Source organism: Ochotona curzoniae, unplaced genomic scaffold (genome assembly GCF_017591425.1).
Source record: "Ochotona curzoniae isolate NIBS_2020 unplaced genomic scaffold, NIBS_Ocur_1.0 contig_43, whole genome shotgun sequence".
Lineage (NCBI taxonomy): Eukaryota > Metazoa > Chordata > Mammalia > Lagomorpha > Ochotonidae > Ochotona > Ochotona curzoniae.
This window is the reverse complement of record NW_024466218.1, coordinates 33,617,441-33,640,779: the sequence shown is the minus strand read 5'-3', so window position 1 is coordinate 33,640,779 and position 23,339 is coordinate 33,617,441. Positions and strand designations below refer to the sequence as shown.

At 41.0% G+C, this 23,339-nt stretch overlaps 1 protein-coding gene across 6 annotated transcripts in view; it reads left to right on the top strand.

Moving 5' to 3' along the window:
• Positions 1-23,339, top strand: part of TMX3 (thioredoxin related transmembrane protein 3) — a 49,925-nt gene that overhangs the window by 18,203 nt on the left and 8,383 nt on the right. For 2 of the 6 annotated variants that reach the window (XM_040985107.1, XM_040985103.1), the window contains 8 exons: positions 387-453; positions 5,784-5,882; positions 8,044-8,101; positions 8,214-8,267; positions 9,049-9,105; positions 10,180-10,309; positions 11,644-11,712; positions 13,168-16,417. In XM_040985107.1, the coding sequence (XP_040841041.1) occupies positions 387-453; positions 5,784-5,882; positions 8,044-8,101; positions 8,214-8,267; positions 9,049-9,105; positions 10,180-10,309; positions 11,644-11,712; positions 13,168-13,428 (795 nt within the window). In that variant the 3' untranslated portion in view covers positions 13,429-16,417. Of the gene's footprint in view, positions 1-386; positions 454-5,783; positions 5,883-8,043; positions 8,102-8,213; positions 8,268-9,048; positions 9,106-10,179; positions 10,310-11,643; positions 11,713-13,167; positions 16,418-21,746; positions 22,224-23,339 lie in introns of those variants that run through there. The other 4 variants (XM_040985106.1, XM_040985105.1, XM_040985104.1 and 1 more) reach the window with 3 other exon arrangements.

Genomic DNA, 23,339 nt, shown 5'->3' with positions numbered 1-23,339 from the left:
ACGTGTCGTTGTCACACGGAGGACGCAGCAGCTCCCCAGCTCTGCTGCACTCAGAATGGTGCAGCCGGTGCTGGGGGAGGGCGCTGTCCTGTTGGTGCCCTGGCCTCTTGCGCTGTACTTAGAGGAAGACAGCTTGGTCTCCTAGCAGCTCTGTGACTTACTGGGACAGCTCGGACTCTGCCCAGGGTGCAGAGAGAGTGCAGTGCAGTTCGCAGATGAGCTCAGGGTGCTTCTCTTCTTTAACTGTTGGGAACATTTCGTTTTATCATGTATATGTGGTCTGACATGTTTGAATAATTTTGAAATCATAGCTACCACTTAATTTTTTTTATTTTATTAAAATATATTTTAATAAAAGGGTATTTAAACTTGTGGTTTTTTGACAGTATGTGACACTAAAAGAGATGCCTGCTGTGCTTGTTTTCAAAGATGAAACCTACTTCATCTATGATGGTAAGTTCCAGCGTTGTAACTCTTAGAATATTTTTGTTCTGGGAGTAGAATTGTAGTTAAAATGCTGTGTCTGTTGTAAGACATGGGTGTTAAAATATTTTCTGTGTGACAAAAAGGTTATTTTTTACCTTGTAACTTTAGCTTTTTATTCTTTTTTTTTTAAGATTTATTTTTTATTATTTTTTTATTGGAAAGGTGGATATACAGAGAGGAGAGACAGAGAGGAAGATCCTCCGTCTGATGATTCACTCCCCAAGTGAGTGCAACGGCCGTTGCTATGCCGATCCGAAGCCAGGAGACTCTTCCAGGTCTCCCACGCGGGTGCAGGTTCCCAAAGCTTTGGGCCATCCTCATCTGCTTTCCCAGGCCACAGGCAGGGAGCTGGGAGGAAAGCGGGGCTGCCGGGAAATAGAACCGGTGCCCGCCCATATGGGATCCCAGGCGTGCAAGGCGAGGACCTTAATCACTTGCGCCACCGTGCCGGGCCTATTAGCTTTTTATTCTAATCGAGTTTTGTGAGCTGTGAGGGTTTTTAAAAATTTTATTTATTTTTCCTCAAATTATTTGTGTTCTTAAGAAGTGGAGGTGTTTTCAATTCCTGTTCATTTTTTTCCAATGTTCAGAATTAATTTCTAAAAGACATCACACATTTTGGACACAAGGAGATGAGGGCAGGGCGGCTCTTTGTTGGTTTTGAAGCCCTGGGTGTGCCACGCTCTGAAGTGGTGTCTGCCTGCTGTCAGGCGGGACGCTAACTGCTCGTCAGTATTTCTTCAATGAAGCAAATACTCAGTCTGTTTGTTTTTAAGATTTACTTTTTTTTTTTTACAAGAAAGGCAGATTAACAGAGAGAATGAGAGACAGATCTTCCAGATGCTGGTTCAATCCCCAGGTGATTGCAAGTAGAGCTGAGCTGGTGTGAAATGAGGAACCGAAAGTTTCCTCCCGGTCTTTCACATGGATGCAGTGTTTTGGGTCTGCTGTGTTCCTAGAACATAGGCAGAGAGCTGAATGAAGTGGAGCTGCGGGGACATGAATCAGTGTCCATATGGGATGCTTGCAATGCAGACAGAGTCTTAGCCTACTACGCCATGGTGCTGGCTGTGTTGGTCCATTAAAGAACGTTCTGGATGCGCAATGGGGTACAATGAGTTAAAGTGCCACTTTGGGGTTCTCACATCCTATATCAGGGTACCTCAGTTTAAGTCCCATCTCACCTTGCAAGTCCAGCTTCCTGCTGACGCACACGGTGGGAGACAGCAGATACGGTTTGAACACTTGGTCCCTGTCACCCACATGGGTTACCCAGGTGGAGATCCAGGTTCCTGGCTTTGGCTTGGCTCTTGCCCTGGTTGTTAAAGGCAATTGGAAAGTGGACCAGGGGTCTTCGGGGGCTATTGTCAGCGGTTTCCAGAAAACCAGCTGAGCAGCATTGTGGTTACTACAGAAGCATTCTGGAGCATGGTTATATTTCTCAATTTTACGTCATAGGAAACTTAAAAACTATGGACTTGAGTTGCTTAAATAATTCACATAGATATCCAGTATGAAACATTGTAATTTGTTTTCAGTAAAAGGTGCATTTTTTGTGAGTTGACATTTATTATTGTAAAGATTAAATTTTTTTTTCAAAATTTATTTTTATTTGAAAGGCAGATGTACAGAGAGAAGGAGAAATGGAGGAAGATCTTCCATTCGCTGATTCACTCCCCGAATGGCTGCAGCGGCTGGAGCTGAGCTGATCTGAAGCCAGGAGCCAGGAACTGCCTCTGCATCTCCCACGTGGGCGCAAAGTCCCAAGACTTCAGGCCGTTGTCTACCGCTTTACCCAGGCCACAAGCAGGGTTGCTGGATGGGAAGCAGCACCCAGATGGGATCCTGGCACATGCAAGGCATGGATTTAGCCTTTAGACCATCGCACTGGGCCCACATTAATCATTTCTAATCTTCATTGTCTTTACATATGAGAACTGGATTTGATTGCTTGCTACAGAGTAATTACCATGTTAGTTGTTTTCATAGAGCAGGTGCTGTCTGTATCCTTAACTTGAAATTGCCATTATATCAAGGCTGGCATAATAGTCCAGTTGGTGAATCCTGCACCTGCAAGCATCAGAATTCTGTTGCATGACAGCCTGTGTCCCAGCTGCTCCACTTCCCATCCATTCCCTGCTTATGGCCTGGAGAAACAGTCAAGGTTGGCCCAAAAGCCTTGAGACCCTGCACCCACATAGGAAGCCCAGGAGAGGATCCAGGATTTTGTCTGGTTTGGCTCAGCTCTGGCCATTACAGCCATTTGGGGAGTGAACCAGTGGGCAGAAAATCTTCGTGTCTCTCCTTTTCTCTGTAAATCTGCCTTTCTAATAAAAAGAAATGTTTAAGCAATTTAATTTTTCATTTTATCCTCAAAGTAATACAATACAAAGGTTGTATTTCTCAAAGAAGATAACATTAGATAAGGAGGCCCGTTATTGCAGATTCATTATTCATTCATTCATAGCTGCTTCTTGAATGTCTGTATTAGTTAGACAGCAGTCTTCAAGGAGCTTGGGTGGGGTTCACGTCCATGAAAACAGGAGGGGAAATATTCTGCATCTGTGCATCTGCTCCCTGCTTGCTCTTCAGTTGTAGTGCTGCTTACATAATAAGGACTTGGCACATATTATTTTATTTGGTCATGATAATAATCCTTTAAGAGCAATATTCTTAATATTTAATGGATTTAGAAAAAAAACAGGACTAAAGGGACTTTTCCCCCTCCTGTCTTAAATATTTGGTGGTATCAGATTTAGCCTTTGGATCTGTTCTGAGTTTCTTTATTCAGATAGCCACTGATAGCCACCTTAATTTCTTTTTGGAAAAAAATTGATCATATCTGTTTAGTCATTATTGAATATTCTTTCTTCCTCTGTGGGTATCTTAGATGTGGTCTCCTGTGCTTAAGAAATTCAGGAGTGATAGATGAGAGGTGTCTTTGTTCTGTTTCTTGTTTTGGGGGCTGATTCACTTATTTGAAAGAGTTAAGGAGAGCAAGGGAGAGTGGGAGACGTGGGAGACAGATCTTCTATCTGCCGGTTCACTCTCCAGATCATTTATTGGCTGGTATTGGGCCAGAACATGGCTAGAAGCCAGGAGCTTCGTCTGGTCTTACACATGGCTGGTAGAACCAAACACTTAGCCAACTTCTGTTGCTTTTCCTCAGGCCCCTGAGTGGAGCAGTTGGGACACAAACCAGGGTCCATCCACATGGGATTTTGGCATCACAAGCAGCAACTTAAACCGTGACACTGTGATGCTGACCCCTGTGATGAGTTTCCATAAGCATTGTAAAAGCTAGTTATTTTGAGTATGTAGTGTTTACAACCTTAATGAAAGGCTTTATTTTGAGTGTCTATTTTAATATTTAACTGTTGGTAGCAAGTTTGGAAGCCTTGGAATAGGAGCTGGGGATGATAGTTTATATTCTAATTTGCAAATATTTCACAGAGCACTCTTCAGAGAATTAGGTTCTGACAGTGGACATGGGAGCAGTAGTTAGCTCCTAATTTTATGTTTATTTTTCCATTGTTTATGTCCAGATCCATTAATAAGCTCAGATTTGCAGTGCAGCCAGTTGTTTCATAGGTTTAATAACTGAAAAATATGCTTTAACGGTGCAAGTGGCTTTCAAGAAAAGAGTAAAACCCAGTCTTCAACCAATATTTTAGTTATAGTCATAATGTGATATTACTTTGTAACTTATTACACATCTTTAAGAAACTTAAGCTAATCTTTTTCAACATACACCACAATTTTTTATTGTTGATGTAGGGCATTTTGATTTTTTTCCTTTATTTTCAGTTACTTTTTGCTATCTTTAATGATGGTATAGTGAAAACATGCTTTTTGCTTATTCCTTTTTTTTATGTGATTAAAATCAGTTTCTAAAAATGAAATGTGTGGGTTTAAGGTTATGATCCTGTCAGGTTGTCGCGCCCACGTGTCTTACCGCCCAGCAATAAGACGCAGACGCGTGTGAAGTCTCCTGCGGTAAAATTTATTGTGCACACTAACATGAGGAAGGAAGCGTGAATCCCGGCAGGCTTCTACTCTCATGTGCTGTCTGGCCCCGCCTCCGCCGATGATAGGTCGGCGTCATGATTACGCAGGGTTCTGGGCGACTGGATTCGTCAGTCCCAGTGTTTACGTGCCTGCCGCGCCGCAGCTCACTGCGCATGCGTTAGGCGCATGCGTGGTACTGCCAAAGCTACGTGACTATCCACCAGGCACCAAGATCTAGCCTCTCTGGCCGGCGCCATTTTGGGTACGGCATGTAACCAGTATATACAGATATGGCTGGCAACATCTCCCTCCTTCTTATACAATAGAAAAATAAACTGGTATGGGCCTGTCTTAGGTTGTAGACTCAAGGCGCACGATCCGTCATAGGGAGGCTGCGTGGCTTGACGTAGTCCCTGTCTTAGACCGATAATTGTCTGGGTCTATCTTACCCGTCATGGGCTACAACCGCGGTGGTTGTAAAGAGCAATGTCTCGACAAGTTAGTTATAAGATTGACTACCCTCTCGCGTGCAATGGATAAGACCTGCGAGGTGTAAGGGCTAGTCAGGTGCATTATGCATCATGCTCGAACTCAGTGCAATGCCATAATGACCTGAGGTGCAGGAGCCATGATGTCCATGCTCTTAACTAAGCCTGTTGAAGCATGCTCAACCATACCATGGGGGAGTCACCATACTGCATGGCTAGTAGGGCTTGATGTATTGTCACACAATCTCGCTGAGCGCGGTGTCTCAAACGACACAGGCAAAAAAGGCATAAGGCACAGCCTGCACATAAGAGCAGAATTAGCACAACCATTCTTCAGTCCCGGGTTCTGGCACCAGTTGTCGCGCCCACGTGTCTTACCGCCCAGCAATAAGACGCAGACGCGTGTGAAGTCTCCTGCGGTAAAATTTATTGTGCACACTAACATGAGGAAGGAAGCGTGAATCCCGGCAGGCTTCTACTCTCATGTGCTGTCTGGCCCCGCCTCCGCCGATGATAGGTCGGCGTCATGATTACGCAGGGTTCTGGGCGACTGGATTCGTCAGTCCCAGTGTTTACGTGCCTGCCGCGCCGCAGCTCACTGCGCATGCGTTAGGCGCATGCGTGGTACTGCCAAAGCTACGTGACTATCCACCAGGCACCAAGATCTAGCCTCTCTGGCCGGCGCCATTTTGGGTACGGCATGTAACCAGTATATACAGATATGGCTGGCAACATCAGGTATTTTATATGTATTGCCAGATGAAAACATTATAACTGTCTTAAATCAACTTTGTTTTCAAGAGTATGAAGATGGTGATCTGTCTGCATGGATCAACCGGGAGAGATTTCAGAATTACCTTACAGTGGATGGCTTCCTTTTGTATGAACTTGGAGACACAGGTACAATTCTTTATCACAGAATTTTCTTTTAGTGAATTATACAAATATTTTGTGGAAAATTAAATTTTAAGCTCTGTTGTGATTTAATTCCTTCTTTTAGCCATGTTTTATGAGAATACAGACTGATATTACCAAGTAGAATGCTTAAGTGTGTGACTCAGAGTTCCGCTCAAGGAAGGATTTACTAATAGGAGTGAGAGTGTCAAGGAAAAGCAACGGCTGAATCATGTGTGAATGCAAACAGCTGCTCAGCCCAGAAGCTACACTCAGGAGTGTCTAAGAAGGATTAGCGTAAAACTTCGTCCAAGCTTATGTGGCCTGCTTTTATTTGGGAGAGGGGAATTTTCACTTATAGTGGGGTAGCATTCTAATATAATGACAGGCAAAGTGTGAACACAAAGTTGAAAGCTGTAAGAAGTTTTTTTCTTTTTTAACCAGTGGGCATAGTGACACTGTGGGTTAAGCTGGTGGTTGAGACACCTGCACCCCCTGTCACAGTGCTGGTTCAAATTGTGGTGCCTGTGCTTCTGATCCAGCTTCCTGCTAGTGTATCCTGGGAGTCAGCTGACTTAGCTTATGTACTCGGACCCTTGCTGCCATGAAGGGTGACGTTCTGAACCCCTGCCTTCAGTCTAGTCTAGCCTTAGCTGTTGGCATTGTTTGTAGAGCGAATCAGGGGAAGGAAGGCAGATCTTTCTCTCTCTCTCTTCCTCTCTTGTTTTTAGTTTCAATCACTCTGGCTTTCAAAGACATAAACATGAATAAACCTTTGAAACAAAGTTAGACGATCTTATAGTTGCGAACTCTAAAAATATAAGTTTTAAACTTGCCAACTATTTACTTGAAAAGCAGAGCTCTGCATCTGCTGAGTCACTTCCGCAGTGTGCACACCACAGGGCCTCACCAGGCCAAACCCAGGACGGTAGGTGTCCAGCTACCTGCTGGCTTTCCAGATGCATGTTAGGAATTTGGATTGGAAGGCGAGCCAGGAAATGAACCATGGACCCCAGCATACATTGCAGGTGTTCCTGAATGAGTACCCCAGAAGCTGAGATTTAAGAGGAATACTTTATAAATTTACAGAAAATGAGAATCATGGTTACAGCATAGGTGCTTATGTTCACTATATTACAAATAGTATAAAAATGTGGTTTTAGAGTAAAAGAATAGAAAACCTCTTTGAGGCTTTTTTTTAATGAGAAGTAATGGACATAGTACTTCCTTTTCGTCATTTCCAGCTCTACCATCTGAGTCAGAATACAAATTAGAAATATTCCTACACTTTCCTGTTTGCACCTATTTGTAGGATAAGATTTGCTCTAGCTCCATAGCTGCCTTTCATGTTCTGGATCTGGTGGTTTCTGTTTTTTGTTTATTCTTAATACAGGGAACAACATGTTAACTCAGTAGTGGAAGCAGACAGGTGCTTTCATTGCAGGTTTCCTTTCTGATTCCAGGAAGAAGGGGAAAGGGTTGAAAAACAGGGATATAGTAGTTTTGTCATCAGTGCTGTGTTGCAGGAAATACCTTGACTTCAAGGTGATTTACATAGGTGAATTTGATCCTGCTCATTTTCTTTGCCTAGATTCGTTTGGAGCTGGAAGTTTACCATGGCTGTGTTGTTAGTGTACCCAGTCTCATTGCCCTCATTGGCATCAGCTTGGCCGTGTTCCTCTTAAAAGCCCTGTGGCCTCCTAAGCTCTCTGTCGTTTCAAACGTTCTTGTGACTCCAGGACCCTGCCTGCTCTTGACTGGGGCCTCCACCTCCTGCCTGCCTTCTCTCAGGCTTTCCCGTGCACTGCCTCTGTAGCTGTGCCGAGCTTCCAGTTTCCTGAAGAGAAGCTGTACCCTTGCACCAGAGCATCGTTATGCATGGTTAACTGGATGTTTGCTTACCACCATTGTTTTTAACAGGCCGAGTGTTGATACAGTGTTTGACAATTATGTGTGAGAAATGGTGTCTCTTATTGAAACTGTATTGGCCTGTGGGAAGATAATATTCTACATATTGTAGGTATGTGGTGTATTGATTTCATTTGATGCAACCCGTGTGTGAGGAAATTGAAATTAAAATCTAAGGACATTTCTGACTAATTCCTTTTTACAAGTCTAGTGATAGTTTAAAAATCTGTGTAATGAAGTCTATCACTTTTAATTTCAGGGAAGCTTGTGGCTATTGCAGTTATTGATGAGAAAAACACTTCAGTTGAACACACCAGGTATGGCACTTGGGAATAGTTACCTAAAGTTCACTTCTTAGGGCTTTCAGTACATTAGGCAGTGAGTGCTACAACTGAAGAACTGAAATAATTCATGTTTGTCCTACTGCAGATTGAAGTCAATTATTCAAGAAGTTGCTAGAGATTACAGAGACCGCTTCCATAGGTATGTGCTTGCACTCTGGAAGATTCCTTTATTTTCCTTTAGTTTCATAATGAGGTAAAGCAAATGTGTAGTAGTAATTCATACTTTGAAAGTTGAGTCAAGCAACTGAAATAAGTTATGATTTCTGTCATATTACTTCCTGATAGGATCAGAGATAAATATTATAGAAAGAAAACATATACATATGTATGTATTCATGAATTTGACATGAGGCTAAATGAGCCGTCAGAGTTGGAGATGGGACTCGGAGAATAACTGCAGATGAAAGGACATCAGGAGTGTTATACTTTATTCTGTGCTGAGCCCTTCTTTGTAACTTCCATAAAAGTTCATTAATGTGAATTTGTTAACTGCTAAATTGTTTTTACTCTTATTCTGCATCTTCTGATGCTGGGTCTGTGTGTAGCTTTTTTGGTTTCATAGTATTTCTTCTGGTTAGGATGTGTGCTTTTCTGTTTTGTTTTTTCTAGGTGAGTAAATGGGTTGTTTTTCTTTTCCATAATTTGAAATGTGTGAATTTTCTACATTTTAAACATGCATAAACAAAGTAGAAATGAGTTTGCTGTATTTTACTCAGGTGTATTTGCAAAAACTCGTAGAATCATACTTTTTACTATATATTGTGTTTTTTACATAATCAGTAATTATGTTTATATGCTTGCCAGCCTGAATTTTGGTTGTTTAATTTGTTGTTCTGGTTGCCCTTTTTTTGTGTTTAACTCTTATTATCTGGCTCTTTTTTCTTTTTCCCATCCTCTCCTCTTTGGTTATTGTTGCTTAGGGATTTTCAGTTTGGCCACATGGATGGAAATGACTATATAAATACCTTGTTGATGGAGTAAGTAAAGTACTACTTGATATTGCTGTCAAAACTTTTAGTTTTCGAATTCCTCTTTCTGTGAAGTATGAGATTAGAATTTGCATAAACTTATCCTTGAAAGAACAAAAAAAAAAGGAAGGAAAAAGAAATTTAAGGTAAATAACACCTGTTGGTAATAGTGTATAGATTTTTTTTTTCTCTGCAAGTAGAATCACTGTCTAGTGTATCATTGGAGCATGGCAGAGGGTGGGATGATGGATGCAATGTGTTAGTGGGAATTCATAGCATTTGTGGCAGTGTTTATTATATGTTTGTATAAGGTCACTATGTTGAATGTGTAACTTGAGTTGCTGTTCCACCCACATCCCTGCTAGTGGAATGCGTTATATAGAGGAAGTCACTTGCTAACATGCTGCTGCTTTTTAAATTTGAATACAAGCTCAGTGACATCTGAGACCATGCTGATCCTCTGACCTTGCTACCAATTTTTTAAAAAGATTTATTTGTAATAGAAAGGTAGATTCACAAAGAGAAGGAGAGAGAGATATTCCATCTACTGGTTGCTCTCCAAATTGCCTCATGGCCAAAGCCAGGAGCCCCCTCTGAATCTGCCACATGGGTCATTCTCCACTGCTTTCCCAGGGCACAAGAAGGGAGCTAGTTGGAAAATGGAATAGCCGGGAAACGAACGGCTCCTGCATGGGAATCTAGTACTGGAAGGTGGCTGATGAGCCAAGTGCACCATCATGCTGTCCCTTTTAGTTACCTTTCTATGTGTAACTGCTGAGGCGGGCTTGCAGATGGTGAACACAGAAGTGCCATTCTAAGTAAGTTTGTGGCAAGGGGTAATAGGACCAAACATTTTTACTTCCTTTGTCATGACCATGATTACTAAACTTTGCTTATTAATACCTTCTTAGTAATCATGACTTAAATAGTTTTACAAGTCAGTGTACAATTTGAAGTTTCTGTGGCCAGAGGGCAGAGTTGTAATAAAACTCTCTCATTCCATAATTATAGCCACTAGGATATAAATATCAGAATATTTGTTATCACCATGTTTAATGTCTGTTTTGCTTTTATTTTTTTCAGTGAATTGGCAATCCCTACTGTGGTTGTGCTAAATACTTCAAACCAACAATATTTTTTGCTGGACAGACAGATTAAGGACACCGAAGACATGGTCCAGTTCATTAGTAGCATTTTGGATGGCACAGTAGAGGTGAGTCGTTCACTTCAGTTTCGAAGATACGTTGGGGAAGAAGCAGAGGGAGACCTGATGGATCTCGGTCCCACAGTTCTGGACAGAACAGAGGGAGACAGCCGTGTGTTGCCTTCCTCCTGTTGGAGGCTGAGGCATGCCTCCCAGGCAGAGAAGCTTCTTCCTGCTAGCGGTTGCGGGGAGCTGGAGAGGTCTCTTCAGCAGGCATTTCAAGGGTATTTGTGGTTGTCATGGGAAAGTCTTAGTGGCATTTAGGGCAGATGGTGAGAGACCTGCATTACACTTCAGACCTTTGTGTCCTCAAATGTGTCATTGGATCGAGTTGTTAGGGTTACCTTTTTAAGATAATCTGCCTGTGTAATCCCAAATCGCAGTTTCTTAAAGGCTAAGGACATGTGTTGACAATCAGAGTCCTAGCGGAGAGTTCTAGGTACAGTCCTGTGAAAATGTTCCTTGGTAATAAATGAATGGCAGTCTTAATTTTGTATTTTATTTATACATCTTGCACCATTTTTTTCATAGTGAGCTACAACCTGTGTTAGACAGTTGTGATATCACCTCAGGCCCCAACCAGATTGTGACCAGTGTGGTTCTTAGTAAAGTAAAATGAGAAACTTCATTGTTTTCATAATTTCATGAAGTTTAATTATCATTTTGTGAGACTTCTGCTTCAGCCTTATACAAACTTAATGTGAAACTTGATTCACAGAATACCATGAAGCACATCTACTTGGGGTCACTGTCAGGTGGTTTGACAAACAGTAACGCATAGAAGTTTGTATTTGGGAAAGTAAGATTTTGATTGAATCAGCCTCACTTTTTTGGCTAAGAATCAGTTTGGCTAAGAACCAAGCAGCAAGAGGTCTTACTTTTATTGGCTCATTTAGCTTGGGAATCGGGGAATAAACTGGATTTCACTGCTACTGAATCATTGATTTGATTGATTTCATCAAGGATTTCTCTTTGCCTGTTGGTGCTTCCTTTTTGTTGAGCTGTGTGCTCAAGAGACTCCTTGAATACAATAAGATTTCCTGTGTCTGCTCTCGCTAAACAATGTTTGTCCCAAGAAACAACTGGGTAGTCCGTGGCTTGGAGTGAACCATCTCTATTTAGAGGATTATGAATAGGGGGCATCACATTCCTTAGAGGAAATGAGGGGCCTTAATGCAAAGACAGAAGGAATGGGAGGCAGAAAACAGGGAGATGTTTATCACATGTCTTTGTCAGGTAACTAAATTAATAGCTTATTGTCAACCCTTTGACCTGCAATTATATTACGCTACAAACCTTAGAAAAATGTTGCAGTAACAGCTTTTTTCTCTTTTGAACCGAAGGCCCAAGGAGGCGATAGCATTTGGCAGAGATTGAAAAGAATAGTGTTTGATGCCAAATCTACCATTGTGGTAAGTTACAATTGTTGAATGTCATCAATCATTAAGAATGCATAAATTCATTGTGGCTAAAAATGATCAGGTCAAATAAATCTTATTTATACAATATGAGTTAGTTGGTATTTCCAGTAGAAAAATTTATTCATTGGGTAGAAAGTGTTCATTTAATTTTTAGATCTTGAGATTTTAACTATATCCAATAGTTTTTACTTTCCCCAGGTGGCAAATAATGAGGGTCATTTACAGATTTTTTTCTCTTCTTTTCATTAATGCAGAAGTTTGGTGTGATGAGGAACTTGGTTTAGCCTGTTTGTTAGCGTGCTGAGCTTCTGGAGAGTGAAGTAGCACCACATGGGAGCCCTGTCTGCTTCCCTTATCCCTGTCTGCCCTTATCCTGTCCTAAATTGAAAAGGCAGATTTACCGAGCAAAGGAGAGACAGAGAGAACGGTCTTCAATCTGCTGATTCACTCATTCCCCAAATGCCTGCAGTGCCTGGAGCTGGGCTGGTGCCAGGTTCCAAGGTTCGGACCCTCTGCCACTGCTTTCCCAGGCAGTAAGCAGGGAAACACTGGCCATATGGGGTACTGGTGCTTGAGGAGAGTATTAACTAGTCTAGCCATTGCTCTCGTCTCTTGCTCCATTTCTTAAAAAAAAATGTTTTAAAAATGTGATGAGTCAAATCCTCCATTCTAACAATATTTTCTTCATTTGTCCATCCGAGCATTTCTTTGTAATTGTTCTTACATGTGAATGTGGTGTTCATATGTTGTTACATGTGGATGTAATATGTAATAATTCTTGCTGCGTCTGTCACGCTCACTGGACTTTGACACATCCTCTGGGTTCACTGCATGATTAGCACCATGGAGATATCTGTTTCAGTCCCTCTTTCTCCTTTGCCAGAGGTACCTACCAGCACAGTCTGTCAACACTTGCCTTGTTGGTTTTTTGAGTGTGGCTTCAGCTTTTTTAGAAGTCCTTGCTGGAGTTCATGCTTGGCTCACTCTGGGCCTCATCCTGCAGTTTCCACCCCAGAACAGACCCATATTCTGTGTGTAGCGCCTTCTGCTTTTAATCCAAATTGGACTTTGTCCTCTCAGTTTGTCTATGTTGGTCTTCAGAGCAAGGGGACATTGAATGTATATTACTCTTAAAAACCTATTCAGTGAAATTCCTCTTGCTTTTCTGGGAGCTAGGAACATATTATATAAAATGAGAAGTAGTAAGTTAACAATGCCTTAACAATAACCAAATGAGTAGAGACGTTCAGTGTGTAATGTGGAGAGGTGTGTCCATGCTATCTTTCTGGTAAGTAAACCAGCCTTCTGCAGGAGCAGACTACCAGAGTTCCACAGTCACACCACTGTTGGGCACCAAGTTGCCATCTTAAAAGACTTTATGGTTTATGTGAGAAAAATCAGAGTCTGCAGTCTGATAGGAACTGCATTTTGATCATCTCTCCACAGTCTATATTCAAGAGCTCCCCGCTCATGGGCTGCTTTCTCTTTGGCCTGCCACTGGGTGTCATCAGTATCATGTGTTATGGAATCTACTCAGCGGACACCGATGGGGGCTACATAGAGGAACGGTATGAAGTGTCCAAAAGTGAGACTGAAAGCCAAGAGCAGGTGGAAGGAAACCCGGAGCGGCAGGAGCCGAGCAGTGCCGGGTCTCCAGTGCCGGCTGAGCAGGAGCCCAAGGATGCCTTAGAGAAGAAGAAGGACTGAGACTTCACTGTTGTACAGTATTTGATAGCATTTCAAATTACTAAAGAGTCTATTTATTGAATTTAGACACTTATTCATGATCTTTACAGAAGAGAACATGTTCTTTGTATTTTGCTATTATCTACTGCATGAGTAGTTCTTTCAAAAATAGGGAGATGTTTGGAACAAAAAGATGAATGGTTTGTGTAGAAGAGCAAAACCACATCACTCCATCAGATTGACGCCATACACGTTATTACGAAACCTGAGTTGTACTTGCATGTTTTCTATCTGAATATTTTGTGATGACAGTGTATTCCATGGGCAGAGGATACAGATCGTCCAATCAGATAGAAGACACATGTTTGATAATACCTCTATCTCCTACAGTCCATTCCCTCATATATTTTGGATAAGATTTATACAGACAAAGTCTTTAAGAAAATCAAGGCACTTTAAGGAAAATTAAAACCTTTTTCTGAATATCATATTAAGATTATGAAGCTAAAGTGTGGATTTATATAACATAGTAATTTTATTTTATTATTTTTAAGGGAGAGGAAATGTTACTTTTTAACTTTGTAGTCGGTTGTATTGTTGTAAAGTTTTCAAAGGGGCATATGTAGTGGGGAAAGTGTCGGGTTGTAATTGGCCTTTGCAAAATCAAGCAGGATTCTTGGAGTGGTGGCCTCGGACATGCCAGGAAACGGTCCTCGTGACAGGGAGGGAAGGGTCTGTTTCATCCTATCCTAGCCATAATAGTAGTGTTTTTACTTTGTCATTTTTGTTTTATATATTGGAATTTCTCCTAAAGTTTCCTTTGATACAAATCTGATACTATTCAGAAAGTAATATATATTGTATTTTTTATGTTTATGGAATGTAAACTTTATGATAACCTATAGTCCAAAATATGCGCATATTGTGTGTACATGAAATTTTGTGACACTCATATCATATCTTGTCATGTTAATGATAGTGACTGACATAATCAGCATATCAAACAACTTCATTCTCAGTTTTGTCACTCTTCAGTGAGTGACTGTCTTCTGTCCAGAGTAGAATGATAAGAAGGTTTTTATCCCAGTGTCGAATAATTGATATTGCTTAGATAACAGCTTAATATGCTTATTTTAGTTTAGTTTGTTATTTTTCAAGGCCTTTGTCTTAGCCAACTTTAGAATTTTTATTATATAACTATCATCTCAGTAGTTATTCATTGAATAGTTATCCATTACAAAGGTTTCTGATGAACAGTTAAAGATATGTAATTTATGGTCCTGATACTGATGCTGTGGTTTTGGTCGTCAGGGACTATTTGCTTGTTTCTCAAGCCATCTGCTCAGAACTAGACGGAAACTTCTGTATGTTAAGCAGTAAGGAACTCCTTGTAGTTGTGTCCATGTGCTACTCTATTATTTAATCATGAAATGCCCATTTGTCATGTTTGGTACCCCATTATTATATTATTTTTATTAATGAAGCCAATCATGGGGAATTTCAGGAGATACTAGAATGAAATTCTCTTAAATGAAAACTAGAGATTAGGATTGTTAATTTAACAAGTAGATTCCTTTCCAAAGAACAGTGAACGGCTCTTTGGGAAGGTGACTGTCAAGCTCATTTTGCAGTCTTGGATAGCACAGAAATCTCACTGGAGCCTCCCGCTGGGAGGCAGGTGAGCATTTACCACTGACTTGAACACGCGATTACGTTAAATGCATCGATGTTTTTCTTTTATCTTAATAATGTTAAAATGTTAATTATTTGTATAGTTTTTTCTTTTTTGGTCATTATCTGTTAATGCTGAAAAGTTAGGATGTGTAAAGTGCAATGTGTATCAGCAAACAAATCTAGTGGTCTTATTTTATATTCTGTGCTGTGTTTCTTTGTACATAGCTGCCTTAGTTTTCTTCAGTTAAATAATTCTGCTGTTGCTTCATAGTTTTATTAGTTTTTAATGTGTGTGGTTGGGAAATGTTGTTTGTGTGGTTGGAAAATGTTGCTTGTGAGTGAATAATGTTATTTCTGCTTGTATTAAAACTTTAATTTTTGCTTGCTCCTGTTTGGAAATATTTTTGTATAAGTGTGAGAGCGCTCACAACATTTTGAAATTCCCTCGCCATTGTTAGGCTTTTCTGTTCAGTCAGCTGTTATTAGAGCTTTACTGTGAATGCAACTTCTTTTTAAGAAAAAGTACTTCAAAATGAAGGCACATCTTTTCCACTTGTCTCTAGTGGAAGAATGTCAGCATCATAGTGCAGTGAATCTTACTAAAACTGTATCAATATTTCTGTCTTTTGGAAGCTGGGGTTTTGCCATTTTAGTTACATGAAGTTCCATTTCTGACTTTCAAGATTCAGAATTCTGGATACTTGATGTTGGTTAATATGGTGCTCAGAAAATAGTTAATGATATTTCAAAGAGAAAGTGGAGTTTTTTTTTTTTTTTTCAAGTACTGTGTACCCACTATAGCTTGCTATCTTTTTGGTTTCATTGTATAAATAAATGTTGTTTACCTACTGCTGTCCCCGCCTTGTTTGAGGAGTATTTGACCTGCAATTTCCATTTTCCTCCTCTCACCCATTACTTCATAGTTTCAGGTATAGAAATAACATTAAGATGCCAAATGCCCAGATGTTGAAAGAAAGATCAAAATAAGAAATAAAAACATTAGCTGCATTGTTTATGTTAGTGGATTTTGTTGTTAAATTTTATTCCTGCATCATAGGACTTGGAGGCAGGATGAGGAGAGTGAAAACTGCCCTTGTGCAGAGATGAAATAAGCCAGCACGGGAAGTTAAGACTCTCACTTAGTCGCTGGGGTGAGGTTTGCCATTTTATTTTTATAAGCATATAGTTTTTTTCTGAATGCGTCCAGGAGTGGACAAGCAGTAATTTTCTATTTCAGGTTAATCTGTGAAGGTTTTGAAAGTTGGTATTACTAACTTGTTGAATATATGTCACCAATTGTAAATCTTTGATTTTCTAAAATAAAATAATTGAAAATCTGATTAGTTTTTTTTTTGTTTGTTTTTTGTTTTTTATGTATGGCTTGCTTGTGGTACCATTATGTTTGCAAGCTTAGACTTTTATTCAATGCAACACTTTTTTCATTAAGATTTTAAGATATTGGGCCCGGTGGCGTGGCCTAGCCGCTAAAGTCCTCACCTTGCATGCGCCAGGATCCCATATGGACGCCGGTTCTAATCCCGGCAGCTCCATTTCCCATCCAGCTCCCTGCTTGTGGCCTGGGAAAGCAGTGGAGGACGGCCCAAAGCCTTGGGACCCTGCACCTGCGTGGGAGAACTGGAGGAAGTTCCTGGCTCCTGGCTCCTGGCTCTGGATTGGCGCAGCACCGGCCATTACACTCACTTGGGAATGAATCATCGGACGGAAGATCTTCCTCTGTCTCTCCTCCTCTCTGTATGTCTAAGTTTAATAAAAATAAATCTTTGAAAAAAAAGATTTTAAGATATTTACCTACACAAAGAACCTTTAGAGTCTAGGCAGACAGGATAGATTGTAATCTAATCCCCTTTTGCATGGAAAAGACTACAAATTGTTATATTTGTTTATGACCTAGTAATTCTTAGTACTCAGTTTTTTAAAAAGTCATCTCACCTTTCATAATTTATAGAGTATGAATTTTTTTGTAAAGATTTATTTTGAAACACTTAGAGATTGGTGTTTATCTACTGATTCACTCCCCAGAAAGCTGCAAACACCAGTGATGGGGCAGACCGAAGCCAGGAGCTGCTTCCAGGTCTCCCACGTGGGTGACACGCCCGGACCTTTACGCCCTCCTGCACTGGTTTCCCAGGCCTCAGCAGGGAGTTGTGTCAGAGGAGAAGTAGCAGGTGCCAACATGGTGGCTGTATCTGCTATGTCCCAGTGCCAATCCAGGAATATTTAAATCTGTAACTGCTAACTAGATCCAATACTATATCGTCCTCTCTGTCATTGTTAATGAAGTGGGATTTAAAATCCTTAAAATTTTTTTTTTTTTTTTGCTTTAAATTTTGTTAAAATTATGTGAAAGGTGTCTCCTATCTGATGGTTGACTGCCTGCAGTCCTTCAGTGGCTAAAGCTGAGCCAGGAGCAGAATCCAGATCTCTGTGGACGGCAGGAACCAAATTATTTTGAGTAGTCACGTGCTGCTTGACTTCAGGCTTTGGATTAGGAAGCAGAGCCAGGTATCACACCTGTGTCCTCAAGCTCAGGATGCAGACATCTTAAAACTGCTGCATGGAAGGCTGTCCCACATGGAAACAGGAGGATAGCAATGCTGTCCCTACTTCTGTACAGGAGAATATTTTCATGTTTTATTCTAAGGGCATGTCTTGGGATGACTGACAACAGGGATAACTTCCCAAAGAGGACTTCCTCTGAGTAGCTGGTTAGGCTGAACCTCATGTGCCGAGAGGGACAAAGCACATTTGGGTATCTGTGAGGGTGACTCACTCCCATTTACAATGGCTGCAGTGGCTGTGCTGTCAGCAGTGCCTGGTCCAAAACCTGGCTCACTGCTCACCTGAGTAAAATTGGGTCCCCTAGTTTTCCTTTCTCTCTTGCGTTATCTGTATTGGAATGATGGCACATGGCTTATTGAGTTGTGAAGATTGAGTTACATTGGAGGCATATTTAGTGGCTGTCATATCGCCGCAGCTCAATTATTATACCATTTGTCAGACTTAATTGATTTGTCACTTCACTTACAATGTGTATCATTGTTTGCCACAGGGAAAAGCCAAGCTGTTAAGAAAGTAAAATTGTAGCAAGTTTAAATTGGGGTGGCCACTTTTTATAATTTCAGTTCTAACATTCTAGATGGAACTGAGGAAAAAAAGTTTATTACAAGTGCTCAGATTCAGACATCTGAAAATTCTGATTTTCATTCTTTTGGTGAAAATGAATAAACAAGTGGATATACCTAGTGAAATTATTAGTGTAGTTGGAGGGTCTGGATAAATTTGTAATTATGTAGAACGTTGATCAAAAGTTAATTTATTAAATGAGAAAGTATATTTTTCTTTTGTGCACACCTTATTTTTTAAGCTCTGTACTTTTCTCTAAATTCACCCTCTGTAAACTGAAATGGTGTTTCAGTTTATCGGAAAGTAGCAGTGTTTTTTTTTTTTCTTTTAACAAATGTTTATGTGATGCCTTTGCTACTCAGGATGCTGCAATAGTCACTTTTTCCTCAAAGTATTAAATTGCAAGTTGCAATTTTGTGATTAAAATACTCAGTTGCAAGTTCGTATGAGTCTGCATTGTCATGCAGGCCTTTGGAGGTGAAGGCATGCTTGTATCTTTGAGCTCTTTGGGAGTCAGAGGTAGTGACAGTGGCAAAACCCGGAAAGGTCATGGGCCTCCTTTACATGCGGGAAAGAGTCAAGTTTCTCATGGAGTCTGTGGTAGGAACAAATGGAATTCAGACACCAACCACGCCAGAAGTGCTCAACCCAGAGAATGCCCAGGGCCGGTGGGCTGCTGCAGGTTCAGTGTCACACGCGCAGTATTTGAACGTATGCCCGGCAGATCTTTGGTGATGTTTCTGTTGAGATTGTCATAAGTGTAAGCACCAAAGTCACCAGCTATGCCCGTGACCACAGGATATCTAAAAAGTTTAAGCCAACTCTAACACATGGAATTTTAGTTGGTAGAAGGGAGAGTCCCTTGAAATTGAAGAATTTGCAATAGAAGCAATGTTTGTCCACTCATTAAAATTTCTCACACGGATCTTTGCATCATCTTCATACATCAGAGACTATTTTGGTCACATTAGTTTATACAGCAGTCGCTTTCAGATCCAGCGGAGTTGTTTGGTTTACCACAGTTTCTCAGGTATGTTTGATACCATTGGGACATTCTATTCCAAATCCTAAGAATCATCCTGAAAAGTTGTTCTGTTTTAATGTTTCGTGGAAGTCATGGTTGTTTACATGGAGATAGGCCTGAGAAGCCCGGAAGTCTGCATTAGAGTATTTGTCTCTCAGTAACTCATCATCACAGGGCATTTGTAGCCATTGTGAATTGGTTTTAAAACTTCTCTAGATTATTGTTCTAAATTATATAATTAGTGAGTTAAAGTCATGCATTTGTGTAAGGTTTTGATTAAAAAGTGACCACCTCTTATGCAAGGGACCATTTAGGAAAAAGTAGATCACAAAATGTATCTTGGCATTGAGTAATTATCTGTACATTGGAGAAGTCTTGTTTTCTATTAAATGTTAAATTTAGAGACGTGAGTTTTCAAGATTATCATATAAACTTAAAGTTACTAATCAAACCTTGAAACAATAGGACTGATGAATGAAGGATGCAGAGAGTAAAGCAGTTTCTGAAAACTTGCTGTAAGTTTGGAATGCGGCTTCATTCTGTGAGTAGCAGTGTTCGCATGTAGTGAACTTGCATTTCACTGGAGTTACACGGGATTTCAAAAATTTATTTGGGAGGTAGAGGGACAAACATACAGTTAGAGCTACGAAAGCACAGTATCAGCTACACAATCACAATGGCTGGGGCTGGGACAGGAGCCAGGAACCCAAACCGTTTTCGAAGTGAGTTACCACCTGCTGCCCACCACAGTGGGCTGATCAGGAAGCTGGAATCTGAAACGCTTACATCTGGGAAGCGAGTGTCCCAACCAGTCACAAGGCCAAACACCTGCCCCGTGGAGTCAAACAATATCATAACTTTAAAGACAATTACACCAACTTGCAGCAGATTCCTATCCTCTCAACTTTGTTTCCTCAATTTTCAGAAATTTTAATTGAGAAGCTGCCTCTTGACAGTTGTATATTTGAACAATAACTAAAATGTGTATCTGCTGTGTTAGGGCATAGTAAACTTGAAGAAGGTTGTATCTGTATCTTCAACAATACACTTTGTGCCTCTTGGCCTGAGTTCCTAGCAGTCTTGACTGCATCTCCAGAAACTTACTGTTTAAAATCACAAGTGTTGGACCTGGCCCGGTAGCCTAATAGCTAAAGTCCTTGCCTTGAGCATGCCAGGATCCCATATGGGTTCCAGTTCTAATCCTGGTGGCCCCGCTTCCCATCCAGTTCCCTACTTGTGGCCTGGAAAGCAGTTGAGGACGGCCCAAAGCCTTGGGACCCTGCGCCTGCGTGGGAAACCTGGAAGAGGCTCTGGACTTCTGGCTCTGGATCGGCACAGCTCTGGCCATTGTGGTCACTTGAGAGTGAATCATCAGATGTAAAATTTTCCTCTCTGTCTCTTGTCTTCTCTGTATGTCTGACTTTCCAATTAAAATAAATAAATCTTTTTAAAAAAAATCACGCATTAAACACTCACTTCAGCAGTAAACCTATTTAGTGAATCCTTAAAACGAATACAGTAGAAATAAAAATGTTTGATCCAAATGTTAAATACACTTTTCACTGAATGTTAAGTTCATCATCCAAGTTTCTAAATTTTTGCTACTTAAACAGGAACAAGAACCTGCATCTTGTAAATATTATGTTAATGTGGACGATTTTTTACATTAGTTTTCTTAAAATATTTGTTTTGATAGCAAATACTCTGGTCACATTTGCACTACTGTATAATTTTTGCTCCCCCAGATACCAAGAAAAAATGAATAATGCTTTTATTTGCAACTGTCAGTTTAAAATCATGAGCCCCGTGGTACCACAGAATCTTCATCAATGGTGTTTATCTGAATTCACATCATCTTGCATTATTTCTTACTTTTTAAAACAAATTCTAATGTAAAGATGGTAGAGTTAATGTGGTTCGTAGAATTGTAAGAGTGTAATGATAGTCTCTTAGAAACATGCATGCCTTGGAGCGTTTTGTGCATGTTAGATGCTCTTGTGCTCGAAGCCAGAGCTGAGGGAGAAGAAAACCTGTGGATTTTGATGAGCACTGCAAGTTGTGAACCAAGGACTCGGATGGCATTGGGAAGGAGAGAAGTGCCTCCTGAAGTTTGTTTTATTTATTTATTTATTTTGAGATTTCTTTCTGAAGATCCAGAGGTCAAAGACAGTGCCTGAGTGTGATCTGCATAAACAGCCTCACCGTGGCAGCTCAACCTTGGCCAGGGCGTGCAGAGCTGCAGGCACCGCAGCGGCAGGAGAATCACTTCTCCTGTAAGCAGTACTGCAGGCTGTCCAGCTGGGATTACTCACTCCTCAGTCCATCCTGCCCGCCTTCGTCAAGACAGCCCAAGCTTAGCTGTTGGAAGTGTTGGTGTAGAGCATGGTGTGTACATAGGAGTTTTGTTCTTTCTGATTTCATCCTCATGAGTCATTTGTATAGAAAAATGAAAATGGAAATACCAGGGTATAACTGTGGTTTGCTTCTTCTGTAACAGCTACTGTGGAACCAGCCTGTAGCTAGCTGCTGTGGAACGAGCCTGTAACTAGCTGCCGTGGATCCATCCTGTAACTAGCTGCCGTGGATCCAGCCTGTAACTAGCTGCCGTGGATCCAGCCTGTAACTAGCTGCTGTGGAACCATCAAGGTGTGATTTGTTGTTAGATAATTGGACTTCTGTAATCAAAAGCAGTTTTTGTTATAAAACTGGGTTGATTAGATTCAAACTGTGTAAAAAGAATTAAGTTCCTCAGCCCCAAGTTGGTGACACTTGAAAGAGGGAGGGGAAGGGACCACAATCGAGACCAGATGGGCTGTTTTACTTCTTCGTGAGATTCTTGCTGAACACATGGTTATACTCTGCAGCCTTGCAACTGAGTATATTCAGACAGATGGCAAAACAGCTAAGACTGGCTATAACGTGTGTATCCTTCACCCAGGACCAATTGTGTATATATATATATATATATATATATATATATATATATATATATATGGTTTTTTTTTTTTTTTTTTTTTTTTTTGCAACTCACATATAGGTTTGAAAAATTTCCACAAATTGCTCTGGGAAAGAGTAAATATAGCCAGCAGCATAATCTTTATTCATTATAGTATATATTCGGTATTTAGTTTATTGTTGAATATGATGTAAGTATACTTTGAAGCTTCAGATAAAATAAATATGCCAGTACTCAGGCTGGATTTCTGAAAAAGGCACGTCTCCAATAACTTACAGCAAAATGCTTCTATCCAACAGGGAAAGGTTTAAGCAACATGGAATCATAGAGACTTCTGCTATTAATAATAAATGAGTAAATCATGTTCAAAAGCTATGAGTGTAGACTGAATGTTTCATCTAGTTCACTTTACTTTAAAAATAGTAGGGGCCAGGGTCATGCAAGCTAGTCCTCCACCTGCAGCACTGACATGCCAGCGGTTGTGCTCTAGCTATTCCGCTTGAGCTTTCACTGCTGCCTCCTGGAGTCTGTGTTATCAAAGAGGCTGGATTAGGAGCTGAAACCTAGAGTATACAAGACCTGGGGCTGGGAACAGGCCTGGTAAGATTACTTAGGGGACTCCTCTGATGGGCTGTTGCTTCTACTGGTGAGTGTGAGTTGGGACTGGGGCATGGGCCAGTCCATGCTGTGCTTCAGCACCTGTCAGCCAGCATGTAGGCTTACTCTGAGGGCAGGGTAAGCTAGACTAGGCCCTTCCAGTAACCAGAATGGGTGCAGGCTGGCAAGGCTAGGATGCAGGACCAGCTGGTATGTGCTGGAATAGGGTGCAAGTCATGTCAGGCTGTGCTGCAATATGTCCTGGTAGGTGCAAGATCCTGGGCTTGGAATGAACCGGGTAGGGGGAACTGTGGACATTCCCATGCTAAGCTGTAGCTCCAGTTGGTGAGCCTGAGAATCAGGGCTGGTGGTAGTTCGGGCTGTTGGACTGGGCAGTAGCGCCTGCCAACATACGTGCAGCCCAGGTCTGGAAGTGGGTTGGGCTGAGCTAAGCTACAGCCACAGTGGATGTGCATGAAAGCGGGTTGAAATGGAGGCTGGGCCATGCCAGTCCATAGCACAAGCCAGCAAGTGTAA